A 17,483-nucleotide genomic window follows, 5' to 3' on the forward strand; every position below is an offset into this window, starting at 1 on the left:
CCAATCCTAGATCCCACGGTGACCACTCCAAAAGGACCTAGACTGGTACCAAAACAGACCACAATAGGACCCAATAAAACGACCCTGACAAGAACGCAGAGAGTTAGTCATAGCCCTGCCCCCTAAAGGAGCCATGGGAACCAGAATGCAATCCGTTTTCGGGCAAACACAAAACCTTAAGACTCTCCCAAGTCCTTCACCAACTCCTACAGATCTTCTCCAAATAAGGTAGTTCCCCAGAAGGGTAACTGACTGAGGCGCATCTTAAAGGCCAGGTCCTCAGACCACTGAGGTAACCAAAGACAGCAATGTTCGGCGACTGATGATGTCAAGGTCTTCATCAAGGCACAGATCAAATCACACAGGGTATCTATTAACAAGGCATTCCCCATCAACAAATTAGCCAGACTGTCAGACGAATCTCATGGTCGCCACAGATGGCTGCCTGCAGAGCCAAGGATGACACTTCAAATGAATGCCTGAAAAGAGCCTCTATGCACCGATTCTGAGGGTCCTTGAGGGTGGCCCCATCCTCTACCTGTATTACCATCTTCTTCGTCACTGCAATGACTAAGGTGTCCAGCTTAGGCAACCGAAAACACTATCTCAGCCGCTGTCCACAAGTGTAGCGTCCAGTCTTTACTACTGCACCTCGACCAGCTCCCTAAGGTCCTCATTAAGGGAAAAAAGACCTGTGGCATCTTGCAGCTACCCTTCAAAAGATGGTCCCCACTAGCAAGGCACTGCGGGTTGGTCCTCCTTGAGACCCGAACTTTGAAGGACCTTAGAGGTTAGGCAGAGTCATCCCTGCCTGTGAAACAGCCTGACCACGGAGGGATCCTCCCCAGCAGAAACTCCAATTCAGGCTCCAGGTCCCCCAGTCATTCTCCTCCAGGGCTTCCGCCTTCAAAAGACAAGGATAGGATGCCTCAGCTTGTTCTGAGACCACCAAAGATACTGCCCTCAGGCACTTAGGACCCAAAGGAACATCCAGTCCCTGAGGCTCCGTGGAATCCAGAACCAATGATTCTAGGAGCCAATGGTTCTAGCAGTAAGTCTGATGAAGGCGTAATACAAAATTAGGTGAGAATACAGGAGGGTCTGAGGCATCCTGTCACCAGAGGAGAAGTGAGGGGGGAGAGCCCCCTCCCCCCACGCACACTGTCCTGCCACCACAGCGTCCAGCAAATCTGTTCTTTTGGGTTTAGGCAATGAATCAGAGGCTCCCTGAGCTGCCTCGGGTTCCCCCTCTGGCCTCTCTAATAATGGTGCAGCAACTCCTGATTGCCCTGCCACGTCCAAAGCCTCCTCTGCTCAAGCCTCGTGACACAGACTGGAGGCAGGAGACAACACATGGTTGGCCTGACAGGCAGCGCAGTCGTGCTTTGGGAGCAGATATTAGGCAGAGCACAGGAAACAAACCAAGCACCCCCCCCCCAAAAAAAAAACGAACCCTGCTCCAACTGGCACCCTGAGCTGGAACCTGAGTCTTGAAAGATCACCGCCTCTCCAAAAGCTGTTACCACTAGTTATGAGATGGTTTGGGGAGTTCAACTTTATTTAGCCAAACAGGCTAAACAGGTTGTTCCGTTCCCGTCCTGGGAAGCCTGAAGGAACCCTTCTCTAATAGAGAGGAGAGGGAGCTGAAGCACATCATGATCATACAGGACGAGGAGGGGGATGAAGAGGAAGGGACCTGCACTGTGGACTGTGCACCTCTGGGGCTCACCCGATCAAAATAAAGCAAATCAGGGCCCCACACAAACTGGCAGCCAACAACCACAGTGAGGAAGCTGTTCACAGAGCAAATGAACTATAAATGCTCTTAAACTATGACCATGTTCTTTTCTGTTTTTTTTTTTTTTTTTTTAACTTATGCTCTGCAAACAAAAATTCTGCAGATACAAGGAACCCGGACAAGCTTCCAACTTTGTTCCCAGAAAAAGGCAAAACCACCCTCTTTAATTGGGCAAATAAGGAGACCCAGTCTATACAGGCACCTACCTACCATCTGATAAGGAGACTTAGAAATACTGACGCGGCTCAGGGCTGCACAGGACTATATATGTTTATCCATGCCTACCCTAGCTGAGATAGTATTTAACCATCTCTTTGACCTCATGTGCAACTTTCTTTAAATCAGTCACCTTACTTTCTAACTCTTCTTACTCTCTTACCTATCTATGTTACATCTTTGCTTTATCCTTCACTATCAATTAAAAGGAGAAATTAGATCTTACCTGCTAATTTGCTTTCCTTTAGTCCCTCCGGACCGGACCAGGATTGGACTGATGGGTTGTGCTCGCCTACCAGCAGGTGGAGACTGAGAAAAAACTCTGACTCTAGAGAGCCAATAGGAGCCCTGGCCATGTGACCTTAGCCTCAGTATTTGAATAACAAAGCAGGAAAGAAAGAAAGACCTTCTGTGCCGTATGGAATCCTAGCAGCCACAAAGCACTCGGCAATGCCAAGTATCAGAGCTCACCAGCAACTCTCACCAGAGAAGTGGTATGGCCCGATATGTATTACAGCTCACCAGCAACTCTCACCAGAGAAGTGGTATGGCTCACTTGTACTATAGCTCACCAGCAACTCTCACCAGAGAAGCGATATGGCTCACATGTAATATACTGTAGCTCACCAGCAACTCTCCCCAGAGAAGTGGTATGGCTCACGTATAATATAGCTCACCCGCAACTCTCACCAGAGAAGTGGTATGGCTCACTTGTCTTATAGCTCACCAGCAACTCTCACCAGAGAAGTGGTGTGGCCCACTTAAGATTTTATATATATTCCATCAACTGAGCTTACCAGCAACTCTCACCAGAAAAGTGGTAAATCATATTTAAGGTTTTATAGATATTCCAGCAACTGAGCTCAGCCACAACTCTCACCAGAGAAGTGGTATGGCGTATTTAAGGTTTTATAGATAGATTCCAGCAATTGAGCTCACCAGCAACCACCAGAGAAGTGATATAGACCACGTAAAGTTCTGTATATATATAGTATTGTTCCACGAATCGTAAAGGAATGAATACACTTCCTACTGAATACACTTCCTACTTAATAAAAGAAGCTAAAGAGTAGAGAGAACATGGGAGGGGCCTGGTCCGGTCCGGAGGGACTAAAGGAAAGCAAATTAGCAGGTAAGATCTAATTTCTCCTTCCTTAGCGTCCCTCCGGACCGGACCAGGATTGGACTGATGGGAAGTACCAAAGCAGTAATCTGAAGGGAGGGACCCTATGAAAACTGCAGAGAAATGTTCATGCTGCATAGGCCACCTGGCGACAACTAACATGTAGTGTGTCCCAATGAGCAAAATAAAATGAAACTAGGACTAAGTTGCCAACTTACCAATGTGCACCGAGAGCACCAAAAATCGCCGTAGTAAGAATAGAGCCCGCTTCTGAAGTTGTGGAATATGTTGTAATACGCTGTGGAACTGCCCTCTCAGCGAGAAGAGAAATAGACATTCTCATTTCCTTGATCCTTCGCGATATAGCGGGTTAGAAACAATGAAAAACGTTTACGCCTACTGGCTAGAAGGACAAAACCAATAAGAAAAAACTGATTGGGAAAGGTGAAAACTTTAAACTACAGCAGACCAAAAAGAAGTTACCAACCGTAGAAGTATTCCACACATAGATCTACTTGCTGCAATGGTTACTAGGAAACACTGCTTGAAGAGGAAAACTTTATAGAAAAAGTTATGGCTACTAGAAAACAGAACTTTAAGAGTCTGTTCATCTAGTTCACCTAGCTGGTGGACGAAGCGGGGGGTACAGGTGCAGGACTCCTTTAAGAAACCGCTTTGACAGTGGATGCTGCATAAGCGTGCGGTTGTCAACAGTATCATGCATCACTGATAGAGCTGCCAAATGAACTCTAATGGATGAGTAAGAGACAAGATTTCGCAAGATGCAGAAGACATTCCAAAACATGCAAAATGGATACTGTTTGTGGAATGAAGTGGCGAGAGGAGCACCACAGAGTGAACTGTCGCCACTTTGATTCATAGGACTTTAATGTAGATTTCTGTCTGGAAGCAATTAAAACTTGAAGTACTTCCTGCGAAAAAATCAAAGATGTTGCGGACCCAGTAACCACGCCATAAGTTTGAGTGACTGGGGGTCCGGATGTAGAAGGGTGCCTTGGTTCTGAGTAAACACCTAGTGAGATGACGGAAGAAACGCATAAAGAAGGTTGAAAAACCCCTGCTGGACGTTGGCATCTGTCCCTGTCTCCGTCAAGACTGTTGCTGAACGGAAGAAGCAAGAAATGTTCGTGAGCCTGAAGGCAAAAAGAGATAGCCCTGAAGTGTCGCAGTGAGGAAGTAAGGCTGAAAAAATGAGAGTCCATTCACCTAAATGCAGGGTGACACAACTAAGAAAAAATGAGTACAAACTCAAGAGTATACTCTTAACTCCTCCTTGGCGGATGACATAACCCATTGCCATGACAAGGACCAACATAGCTCTCTCCGCCTTGTTTGTCAGTAGGGAAAACAAAATTCACCCGAAGGTAAAACGAATTGCTGAGGTCCCCCAGAAAAAAAAAAATATATATATATACAAACAAGCTTCTGCCAAAAATTGTACTGCACGAAGCATCCCAATGACAGAACTAAGGTTCTTGAGATAACTAGATGACACTTAAATAGCGCAATTGATGACCCTGAGATTCGCAATAGGATGAAGGAAAATTTCTTCTTGGGCATTAGAAAGTAAAATTGCATTCTGCAGAATAGAGCGAGGAAATGGCCGAAGGCCCAAGGTCACCAAGAAAACTATAAACTGGGATGTTTGCAGAGGAGACAAAAGACTGTGCGCCAACCTGACTAAACAAAGAGAAAATCAGAGATATCTGATGAGAGATCAAATGAGAGATCAAATGAGAGGCCTGGCTACAATCACCACCCAACCTAGAGACTGTAAGAAATGCAACACCCGGTGCGTGACTTGAGAACTCTGCTGATAAGACTTTCTTCAATTAGGCAGTCGTCTAGGTAAGAATGAAATGACCCTAAGAGCGCAATGAACATCCTCTTAGATCTATAAAAGAACGGAAGAGAGAGTACTGCTGAAAATGACCGGTTAATGCATAAGCAAAAAACTAGCCATTCTGATCCTGAGGAGAAGAGGAAGGGTGACCAAGGACACCAGTTAAATAGGGCTACAAACTCCAACCCTATCTCTATGGCGTTCCATAGTTGGGTAAGTTCTGAATATAGAAAGTTCTGAATATAGGAGTCCACCAGCTATGGTAGCATGCTCCGGACGGCTATTACTTTGGAAAAGGTCCGCGGAGCAGTAGCCAACCCGAACGGGAGGGCTCTGAACTGGAAGTGTCGTCCCAGGACTGCAAAACGCAGAAAGCGTTGATGAGGAGGCCAGATGGGAATATGCAGGTACGCTTCCTTGATGTCCAAGGATGCCAGGAACTCTCCTGCCTTCACTGCCGCTATAACAGAGCGGAGAGTCTCCATGCGAAAGTGCCGCACTTTCAAGGCCCGATTGACCCCTTTGAGGTCGAGGATAGGCCGGACAGAACCTCCTTTCTTTGGTACCACAAAGTAAATGGAGTAACGTCCCTTGCCAAGCTGACTTTCTGGCACCGGAACGACCGCGCCCAGGCGGATCAGATTGTCCAAGGTCTGCTGCACTGCCACAGCTTTGACCGGAGACTTGCAGGGAGAGAGTACAAACCCGTCTTTTAAGGGTCGGCAGAATTCTAGTTTGTAGCCGTCTCTGATGACTTCCAGCACCCACGCGTCTGAAGTTATTGTGGTCCACTCGCCCAGAAACGAGGACAGCCGTCCTCCAATCTGCACTGGGGCGTGGACCAAGACCCCGTCATTGGGTACGAGACCCTGGGGGAGGACCGGAGGGAGCACCTCCGGGACGGCGGTCTCTGCGAAAGGAATGCTGCTTGGGGGAGTTCCTCTTGAAGGAAGAGGGGGCAGAGCCCGACTTGCCCGGGCGGTACCGACGGGCTTCCTGCAACCGTCCTCTGAAGGTACCGGGACGAGTACTAGCCCGAGCCCTGACCTCTGGTAACTTCTTGCCCTTAGACGTGCCGAGATCGGTCACGATTTTGTCCAGCTCGACCCCAAAGAGCAGCTTGCCTTTAAAAGGCAACCTAGCCAGGCGGGATTTAGAGGCGTGGTCAGCAGACCAATGTTTCAGCCAAAGCCACCGCCGCGCAGAGATTGTCTGAGCCATGCCTTTCGCTGAGGCCCTCAAGACATCATACAGCAAGTCTGCCAAATAGGCTAAGCCCGATTCCAGGGCCGGCCAATCAGCCCTCAAGGAATGATCCGAGGGGGAAGCCCGCTGCACCATAGTCAGGCACGCCCTGGCCACATAGGAGCCGCAAACTGAGGCCTGCAAATTTAAAGCAGCCGCCTCAAAGGACGACCTTAAGGCCGCCTCCAATCTTCTGTCTTGGGCGTCCTTTAGGGCTGTGCCACCTTCCACCGGCAACGCCGTTTTCTTAGTCACCGCAGTGATTAAAGAATCCACGGTAGGCCACAGATAGGCCTCACGTTCACTCACAGCCAAAGGATAGAGGCGGGACATAGCCCTAGCCACTTTAAGGCTCGCTTCTGGGACATCCCATTGAGCCGAAATTAAGGTGTGCATGGCATCATGCACGTGGAAGGTTCTAGGCGGGCGCTTCGTCCCCAGCATAATGGCAGAGCCAACAGGGGCTGAGGGAGAGACGTCCTCCGGAGAGGAAATCTTCAAAGTGTCCATGGCCTGTAACAACAGGTTGGGCAAATCCTCTGGGCTAAAAAGCCGCGCTGCAGAGGGGTCATCCGCTCCATCCGAGCGGGGATCCGTCTCCTCCAAGGAATCCGCAAAGGACCGTTGGGAGACCTCAGACACGCTGCCCTCATCTACATCGGAGGAGACAAAGTCCTCCAAGGCCTGGAAATCAACCCGAGGGCGTTTACCTCTGGGAACCTCAACCTCTTTACCAGAAGAGGGAGCAGGGGCAGCGTTTTGCCTGAGGAAAGCCTGATGCAGCAGCAAAACAAACTCGGGGGAGAAACCCCCCAGACTGTGCACTTCCGCAGCCTGGGCAACAGCCCTAGACGCACTCTCAACCGGCGCTCGCAAGAGCGGGGGAGAGACATGCTGCGCATCCAAAATGGCGTCCGGCGCGACACTCCACGAAGGAGCCGCGCGGGAAGAACGGCGCTTAACTTTAGCCGCTTTTGTGCCGTCGCCCAAATTAAGGGCGTTCATGGCATTAATGTCTCCAACCTCAAGGGCGGCCCACGAAGAAGCCGTCCGAGCCGCGTGGCCGGCCAAGATGGCGGAGGCGAGGAGCGGGGGATGGGCATTTATGGCGGGAAAAACCGCCACGCCGGAGGAAGGACCGGGACATTCATCGGTCACGAAACTGTCACCCAACAAGGGCGAATCAGGCTTTAATACCCCCGCATCCCCTCTAGAAGCGCTCCAGCGATCCGGGGAGCGACCCTTTGCGCCCTCGCCCTCCGACGCCATATGCCACGAGGAGAAGAATCGGGGAACCCCCTGCCCGCTATAAAAAGGTAAAATTACCTGCTTGCCGCTCCGAGCTGTAACGAACTGGTGTCCCAGTGAGTAGCTGCAATGAACGTTTAAATAAACGTCGAAATAAACGCCTTTAAAGACGTTTAAAATTTTTTTTTTTTTTTTTAACGGAGCCAGCGGGAGGGGGGAGAAAAGGAGGGACCTGGCACCACCAGGTTTGCACTTGCTCAAAAGAGCCCTCAACCCCAGGCCTCAACAAAACCTAAGGATTAGGCTTGGAGGCCTAGCCAGAGCTGCTGCTGTGTGTGACCACCACCTGCTGAGATAGAGAACATACTGAGGAGTTTCCGGCAGCACATGACCACATATAGGGAGGCAAAAGTTTGCTCTCTATCTCCACCTGCTGGTAGATGGACACAACCCACCAGTCTATGGATTGATCAGCTTGATGATATGGAATCGCTGTTTAAAGTCACAGACACTGAATTATTTTCTTCTGTTTTTTTTTTTTTTATAACCCCTCAATCATAATAAAACACTGGAGCTGCCTGCTCGTTAGAAGTCTGGGGAAAGAAAGGCTGCTTCTTTGAATTTCCTTTTATTTGATTTAATTCTTTTAAAGCAGCTGCCTGTTAAAAATGGCTGCCTCTCCCAAAGACGGTACACCTTTCCAGAGAAAGGGACGGCCCTTCCCTGCTAAGCCAGGGAGATGGGGAGGAAGGGGGGTGGACTCGAGACACCCGAGTTTAACACCCCCGTCAAAGAAAGAAGAGAAAGGAAACCCTGTCAAGCCTCTAAATAAGATTCCAGGCACAGAAGAATTATCACAAATATCTGTCATATCTAAAGAGAAAAGGAGAGAGATTAATGGGCTCACTTCCTACCTGCTGGGAGACTGAGAAAATACTGAGGCTAAGGTCACATGGCCAGGGCTCCTATTGGCTCTCTAGAGTCAGAGTTTTTTCTCAGTCTCCACCTGCTGGTAGGCGAGCACAACCCATCAGTCCAATCCTGGTCCGGTCCGGAGGGACGCTAAGGAATGTTCTATTATGTATTGTGTTGATATTGTAAGTAGTATACTATGCCATACTTTGTATTGTTTTCTTTGAATTATTTTTACTGCTGTAATTGCCTATTGCTTCATGTCTGATCTATTCTTACTGTACACCGCCTTGAGTGAATTCCTTCAAAAAGGTGGTAAATAAATCCAAATATATACAGTGATCTCTCAGTAAGTTCTCAAGTTACCCCATCTGCTGGTAGGAGGGCATATACCCACTCGTTGGGAATGGTCTGGCACAGATGCCAAGGAAACAGATTTAAGTTCTTGTTTTGAAAAAAAAAAAAAAAAAGGGACCTTATTTTGTGGCCAGAGTTGTTTTTCCTGACATAGCTAGATCTACTCAATTTCAAGTAAGGGCTTTTTTAGCTATTAAAGTCGAGACATTGGAAGCCTTCCCCCACTCCCCTGTAGTTTATGTTGACACGTTATTTCATTTCAGAATACTAGCTATGTTTTTCAAGATCTTGAACACTTATTTTTCCAACAAAAACTAAGAATATTTGATTGACATGAAGATTAAGGGACAATTTTTTTTCCCTCAGATGTGTAGATCTTTTTAGGCCTGTTTTCCTTTCGTATCTTCCTCTTTCCTTGATGTGTACTAAGAACTGTATTAAGTTTCATTAAGCAGATTTCTTGTGTTTAATTTTCTGTTTCTTAGATGCATTATTGTAACAGTAAAGTTTAAAAACTTAATACTACATTCCCAAGAAAAGCATAAGCATCCTTCTAAAGAGCTATCAAGGAGTGGAATCTCATCTATATGAGAGTTACTATTTTTTTTTAATCCAACAACTTAAGCCTTATTATCCTAGTCTCATCTGCCCATCCTTAAGGCTCTTGTGAATAGGCACTGTTCCACCTCATGTGGAAGAAGATGTTCAACATTTCTACCATATGGTTTTCTTCCTTCTGTAACTTCAACAGAATAGTTCCTGCCATCTCCCTTCCAAAATCAGTGGCAAGGTCCTCTGGTGGGGACACATTTCCACAAGGAAAAAATTCTGAAGAGAGGCAGTTGATTCCTTTTGATCACAGAAGACTTACAATCTTCAAACTGATCACAACTGCTTACTATAGCAGCAAAATATTCTGTGGGATATATGAATGTATACCTAGTTAGCCAAAAGGCCTCAGAGAGTAAACTTTGGCTTCTGGGCCTAAATTTAACTGGCCTAGAACAGCTGGATACTGTGGGATAAAGATTTTTAAAATAAACTTCAATGCAGGCCAGAGTCTCAGTGAAGCTTCCTCCCTCAGTACCCCTGACACACAATAAAGCCATGCCAACAAGCACTGCTTAGAAACCACTGGTCACAATTATATCCCCCTGCAATGCCTGCAGATGGCTACTGGAGCATTAAAATACACACATAAAATAGCATCCTCTACATTTCAGTATCTTACAGTGAAATCTTATGATGTGATCATTTTTGTAACTATAACAAAAAAAACCACTGTTCCCAATTAAACATTATTCCAACAGCAAATGTTTAATTCTTTCAGACTCAGCATTTATGGAATAGCTGTGCCACCCTACCTGAGTGGATGACCACTGAGCTGCAGCAATAGCAGTACTAGCCACAGAGAATGCACTGACACGGTTACCATCAGGGAGGACCAGATCTCTGAAAACAATAATCAGGAATTTACATTCAACACCTACATGATTTGTTTTAGTTGAAAGAGCAGAGGTACAGAATCCAACTATTTTTCTGATTGTCCTATAGATATTTCTTAATTCAAGAGAAACTTTCCAGCCAATTTGATATTTTCACGTCAGTCATTTGGACACTTATCAAAGCCTTTTCTAGATATTAGTATGTACTAGTTAAACCACTTAATATGCTAGCATTGTTCAGCTTTCCTTTTCCTAAGCAGTGTCCAAGGCCTTCATGCTTCAATAAAAGCTAGGAGACTAAACAAAGTGATTACAGTAATTTGCCATCACTGTGTAGCTGGCAGGGAACTGAGTTCGATTCCCACTTCAGGCAGCACAGGCAGCTCCTTGTGACTCTGGGCAAGTCACTTAACCCTCCATTGCCCCAGGTACAAATAAGTACCTGTATACAAAATGTAAGCCGCATTGAACCTGCCATGAGTGGGAAAGTGCGGGGTACAAATGTAACAAAAAAAAAAAAAAAAAAAATGATGAATGATATTTTCAAGGTTGGGGTTTCTATCTGGCAGCTGACCATAAAAGGCCAGATTGAGCAGGGTTTGTTTGTTTTTTTCTCTCTCATCAGAGGGGGAAAAAGTCCTTTTACCAGGTCACAAGCGCTGTCCAAAAAGTGGCCAGAAGGCGGCACAACAACAATATTCTCCTCTTCCTCAAAAAAAAAAAAAAAAAAAAAAAAAAGGGGGGGGGGGGGGGGGGGAGATGCTGCACTTGTCTACCATCTGCTAAGGAGGAGATTAAGAAATATTGGCTGGCATAGGGTTGCATACCACCTTATTAGGTATTATCACTCAATTGTTCTTAGTCTCTCTCATCTGCTGGTAGGAGGGCTTATACCCACATGCAGAGAATGGTGTGGATATAAGGAATGATGAATAATGAGATCTTCAAGGTAAGGGTCACATCTAAGTTGTCCACTTACTGGAGTTACATAGTAAACCTCCTCCCCCCCAAAAGGTATGCTTTCATTTCAAAAGGTGTGTGCATACATTTTTAGGCTGGGAGGGGAGGATGACAACCTATGGACCAGAGAATGAAAAGCAATCCACACAGCTCATGACTAAAAATAATACTTACTTTCTTGCACTCTTTGCAAAATCAACACCAATGGTTTTGCCATCAATCTTGAGGGGAGGATGCAGTGTCTGTAGTACTTGCAATAGCTGAGATGCCTCCTGAAGGGTAAACAAAGCTGGTTAGTTTGGGTAGATACCTAGTGTTCCAACAATAATTACCTGTATTCTATGTTTTCATAGGATAACAGATTAAACAAGGATGAAGGTAGGATACCTCAGGTGTCCCCTTTCTCTGTTAAATCACTCATATTAAAGACATGGATTTCTTTACCACCTTTTTGAAGGAACTCATTCAAGGTGGTGTGCAGTAGGAACGAATCAAAACAAAACAGCAAAAGTAGAGGCTGCCAAATGTACAAACCAATAGGGAGATAATATCAAAGAGCAGTTTATTCAGAATATTCATATCAAGGACCCGATATGATCCGTGTTTCGGCGCTAAAGCGCGTGCCTCAGGGGTCACAAACAACTTTCTCTGAAAAGAAGCTGATTGGCTTTGATGAATCCTTTTTGTATGCATGTGGTTATGTAACAATGTAATCCACGGAGAGAACAAAAAAAACAGCAAACCGATCAGCAAATAACACGTGCATACAAAAAGGATTCATCAAAGCCAATCAGCTTCTTTTCAGAGAAAGTTTTTTGTGACCCCTGAGGCAGGCGCTTTAGAGCTGAAACACAGACCGTGTCGGGTCCTTGATATGAATATTCTGAATAAACTGCTCTTTAATATTATCTCCCTATTAGTTTGTACATTTGTCTCACTGCTCCCAGCACGGATTGGTCTCTCAGCAGCCATTACCTTGCTCCCCGACGTCGATGCTCCTGTCGATGTCGACGACTTCGGCACCGATATTGAGGGACCAGACCTGGCTCCAAAACGATTTTCCCTGTTGAGCCTCTCGGGTCTGTTTCTTCATATGAAGACACAGACTACAAGCGGCTGGGCTGTGGTCGGGCCCAAGGCACTGGATACACCAAGCGTGGGTATCGGTATCTGAGATGGTCCGGTTGCACAGAGTATAACGTTTGAAGCCGCTGGGTGTCTTTGATGACATGAAAGAAAACACAGCCTCGGCAAAATCAAACGACGCGATTGTGCCAAAAAGGAAGGGCACAAAAAGGGGAGAACCCGACCGAGCGACCTAAAGGTAGGCCACGATAAAAAGAAAGGAATCTTTAAAATGGCAAAAAAAAAAAAAAAACTAAGGAAGTACGGGAAACTAATAATTTTTTTTTTTTTGAGATATGGGCTAAACAGAACGGAGCGAAAAACACCACCGCACCTAACTGCGGAGAAAAAAAAGACTAAGGAGACATGCTCGTGCGTCGGGTGGGAAGCCATTCGTACATGCGCAGTCCATCCTGCTCGCGCGACATACCACTCCCAAAAAAATCTTCATTTTCGCAGGAACAATTTTTCTTCCCGTTCCTGGCCCACCGTGGACAACGACGACCCAATTGTGAGAACAGCCTGCTTGTCCTCGGAGAAAGGAAGGTTATATACTGAAACCTAGGCCTGCTGGATAGCAGGTTCATGACTGTGCACTAGTTTAGCAGTTGACAAATATATTCTGTGGCACTACTTAATTGGGCAACACACTGGATGGACCGTGCAGATCTTTATCTGCTGTCATTTACTAGGTTACTGGTGTTGGCAGTTAACCTTATACACTGGCTGAGTCAGCTAAATATTAGATGTACAGTTTTAGTGGCAGTAGGGATATAATACAAGATGGTACTGGGACAAGAGGAAATAATGCTTGAAGAGGAGAGAAAGCCTTAGGCAGCTATTTTAATGTTTAATCACAATCTGTGAGAACAAACAAAGCCCTCACCAATGCTGAAGAAAGCTGCACAAAAGCAAAGCCTCGGTTCTGTTGGGTCTGTTTATCTTTGATGAGGCGAATGTTGCTAACTGCTAATGAGGCGTACGGTGATAGTGCATTCATGATAGCATCTACTACTGTATGAGGAGCAATATTCCGCAAGATGATTGCTGTAAAGGTACAAGAACAAAGAAAAATTATATACTGTATTCAACTTAACCCACTGGGACCAAGAAAAAAAGAGCTGTAAGCAAAAACTGGTTACTGGGTGACTGAGGTGCTTCCTGATACGACAATACTGAACTAACCCAAAAGGTTCAAATGGCAAGTCAGTTCATGCAGCACACACTTCAACAGAAGTCACTGAGAATATATTTTTGTTCTTTTCACTGTTGAACCTTCAATATGAACAGCAGCTGGTTGAATATAATTGTTACCCACAGAATAGTCAGTAAGCGTTTGTTTTTAACTCCAAACCAATGAACTTCATTTTATGAATGGCTGATAAAATGTAAAAGTGTGGCCTTTTTTTCTTAAAAAAAAAAAGATCTTGCTTTCACTTACTGTCGCTGTAATAATCCACAGACTGAACTGATTCCGATGCTCCAGGTGGCACTTCCTGCTCAGATTCTTAACAAGCAAGAAACAAAATCAGAAAAAAAAAAAAAGACATACACCAGAAACAACATAAAACAGTTAATTATTTACACTTCCACTATGAACAGATATTCAAAGAATAAAATTCCCTTATGACCTGGTATTTAAGGGATAAACATCTCACCAGATTTTGCAGCTCCACATCGGAAGCACTTTAATCTTCTCCTGAAGTTATAGAGGCCACACTACAAAGAAAAAGTTTACATGAGAATTTCTAAGTATTTGCAGTATAATGGTCCTCCTATGGCACGTGCTGTAACAAAGCAATTATTAGGACAGTTCCCAAAGGAATTTGCCCAGCTGGGATATATTAAGACTGGCTGAGGATCACAACATGTTTAGAAAACACTTGAAAATGTTTTTTTTTCTAATGCACATTTAATAAATGAAACAGTATACTATATTTTTAACTGTAGCAATAGATGAATCAAGCAATGATGTTATATGACCTCCCTTTTTTTATATATACTTTATGTACTTAACTGTGTATCTCACCTAGAATAACAAATACTGCATATAAAATCTTTATTGAAATTTACACAGATTTGGAGTCCTTATATACAGGGATTGAGTCCAAGGGGACGTAATATGCTTCTTAACATGACACAATAATGTGGTGTAAGCCTTCTATGTTAGATTTAAGACGAGTCTTCAAGTTTATTTCTGCTCTGTAGTAGGAACCATGGACGGGAGGGAGGGGGGCTCACTTGGTGGGTTGGGGAGGGGAAGAAGGGAGGGAGGGAGGAGGGGGTGGTTAGGTGAGGGAGAGTGGGTGGGATTAGCTGGTGTTGTGGGACGGGGGGGACGGGGGGGTTAAAATATTATAAAACCAGATGACGATTTGTAAAGTTCAGACTTCTTGTTCTTAATCTTGTATGATGGTTTGTACATTTTGATCTGGCATCAATAAAATTGTTGAAACATAAAATCTTTATTGAGCCACAGAAACTGAATGCACATGATATATGTTGTACTGTCAAAAACTGACCCACAGACCCTTCACTTGTCCCTGGGCGGGAGGAGGGAGTATATCGATAGTAGGAGTCCAGGAGTCCAAAGGGCTGTATGTGCTTGGACAGGTATGAAACGAGGGGGGTCCTTTTATCGTTTGAAGATCTACAGAAGAATATGGCTTGCCCCACCACCAGACTGTTCAGCATAGACAAAATGCAGGGTTATATATAGGAATGAAAGTGGAGACCTTCTTTGTAATGAAACTTAAAGCCCACCTCTACCACTGCTTTTGACTCCTAACCACTACTCACTTACCCTGTCCTTTATCCTCACCTATTTATCCCCTTACCCTTAATTGTTCTGTTTACCTGTCTTATCTAGATTGTAAGCTCTTTGAGCAGGGACTGTCTTTTTTGTGTATGGTGTACAGTGCTGCATATGCCTTGTAGCACTATAGAAATGATAAATAGTAGTAGTAGTAATAATAATAAAACACTATTGGAAAGGGCTATGAAAGGGGGAGGAGGTAAAGGTTGTAACAACCAATTATTTCGAGCCCTGTTGTTGGCTACTTCCTCCTAGATTACTATATTCATCGTTGGAAGAGGGACCCAGGAGCAACATATGAGTAGAAGAAATGGGAAATGAGTTTTAAGGAGAAATTAGACCTTACCTCCTAATTTGCTTTCCTTTAGTCCCTCCAGACCTGCCTAGATGGATGGGTTATGCAGGTGGGTGGACACTTACAGAATTCTGGTGAAGCCCATAAAAATTAGCTGTGCAGTCCCTCCCAGAGTCAGTATGAACATAGCAAACAGAGAATAGAATAAGAACAAATCTCCCCTAACCCGTCTCTCCTATGGCTTCAAAATCCCACACGATGTGCAGGAATGCTGCGCTGCAAAGGAAGCAGATGCCTCAAACTGCAAGAGTGGTCACAGAGAATCTGCTGCTGCAAACGAGTTGTACAACACTCTTTGGTTCCTTTTCTACTCTCCACAAAGAGAGCTCTATCCTTAAAGAGGGGTCCCCCCCCCCCCCCCCCACACTTCCATCCAAAAGGCAGCATCCTTCAGAAAGTACACCAAAACAAATCCCCAATGGAAATGCAGAAAGTCAGATCATAATAGCAGAAGCGAATTCTAGGCTGGTCTGGAGGGACTAAAGGAAAGCAAATTAGCGGGTAAGATCTAATTTCTGCTTCCTTCGTGCACCTAAAGACCAGCCTAGACAGATGGGAAGTAACAAAGCAGTTAGCATCAAGGATGGGACCCTTGGAGCCCTGACTAATATACAAGCCCTAAAAGCAGCGTCCTGATGATTGAGAACATCTACACAGTAGTGCCTAGCAAAGAAATGCAAAAAGGACCAGCCTGCCACTCTACAAGTCTCCTGCGGCAGTACTAAAGTGCCATCTCCCCACAATCCTGCCTGTGTTTTAAGGGCATCTAGGACCACTCTGCCACAATGTGGTAAGCTGAAGCAATAGCCTCCTTAATCCAACACGCTATGGTAGCCTGAAACGCCGCCAGGTCCTTTCTCCGATCAGCCAACATAAACTGACTATTCTGACCAAGGCACAAAACCAGCTCTCTGAGTCACTTCTCTACCTTAGAAAAGTTGACTGAGGCACAAAACTGGCCCTCCAAGTCACTTCCCCATCTGAGGGAACCTGAGGCACAAAACTGGCTCTCCAGGCCACTTCCCTACTGAAGGAAACATGACAAGAGGCATAAACCAGTCTGCAATCTCTTCAGTACTGGCACTCCAGGACACTTCCCTATTTCAGGAAAACGAAAAAAAAAAAAAAAAAAAGACCGAAACACAAAACAGTCTGCAGACAGCATCCACTATGTAAGGAAACACGGCATACTCTGTTGGCAGAAGAGTTGCAATGAACCATCACATCAGCAGCTATTGGAGTGTGCTGAATTAGAGCTCTACCAAGTAACAGCAAGGGCCTAATCATGATCAACTTCCAGAGGGAAATTGGAAAAATACCGGAGAGCTATATGCAGCGCTCAACTAAATGTAAGATGTGGATGCCAACTGTATTATGAACCTCTAACTTGAGGTATTGCATCTTCTGTGAGGAAAAACACAACTGAGTCTATGAAAGAAAGATTTTGCTAAAGCTTTGAGGGCAAAGGCGACTCTGAAAGAATCAACTTAGGCAGGGCAGAATGAAAAAACAAAACAAAACAAAACTCTAGAGCAAAAAGGCAGCTGCCTACCAAAAGTGACAGTAATGTAACCTGTAACACTTAAGAAATTCCAACTACTTTCCAAAAAAGAAAAAATATTTCTGACCCATAACTGGGCTACAGGTAGCTGAAAAGAATGAAAATATAGCTGGTTCTAGAAGATATATAGTTACTCCACATAACTAAAAGACTCCATCTCCCCCCTCCACCACCAAAGTTCCAGCCTCATGTGCAGCAGCAGCTAAGAAATTATTAATGGTTACTATGGAAATCTGAAAATTCTAGAATGCCATGCACTCACTCACAGGTGCCAAACACCACTGCAAAACTGAAATAATGCAATGACAAACTACTGCTTACTTTTACACAGTTTAAGTGATAAATACACCTTGCCACAGCCAAAGGTGGGGGACCTTTGGGAAGTTCTGACCCATGCTGTCAATATCAAGTCTGCCACAAGAAAAAAAAATAGGAAAACTGTTCTCATGCTTGAAAGAA

General features: G+C 45.0%; 1 protein-coding gene across 2 annotated transcripts in view; it reads right to left on the minus strand.

The window, feature by feature from the left end:
* RBM5 (RNA binding motif protein 5) overlaps window positions 1–17,483 on the minus strand; it is a 247,830-nt gene that overhangs the window by 113,221 nt on the left and 117,126 nt on the right. For both annotated transcript variants that reach the window (XM_030205344.1, XM_030205343.1), the window contains exons 9-13: window positions 13,952–14,012; window positions 13,735–13,800; window positions 13,180–13,340; window positions 11,343–11,440; window positions 10,128–10,215 (exon numbers count right to left, since the gene is read on the minus strand). In XM_030205344.1, coding sequence (XP_030061204.1) covers window positions 10,128–10,215; window positions 11,343–11,440; window positions 13,180–13,340; window positions 13,735–13,800; window positions 13,952–14,012 — 474 coding nt within the window. The remainder of the gene's footprint in view (window positions 1–10,127; window positions 10,216–11,342; window positions 11,441–13,179; window positions 13,341–13,734; window positions 13,801–13,951; window positions 14,013–17,483) is intronic.

Source organism: Microcaecilia unicolor, chromosome 6, assembly GCF_901765095.1.
Source record: "Microcaecilia unicolor chromosome 6, aMicUni1.1, whole genome shotgun sequence".
NCBI classification, from domain to species: domain Eukaryota; kingdom Metazoa; phylum Chordata; class Amphibia; order Gymnophiona; family Siphonopidae; genus Microcaecilia; species Microcaecilia unicolor.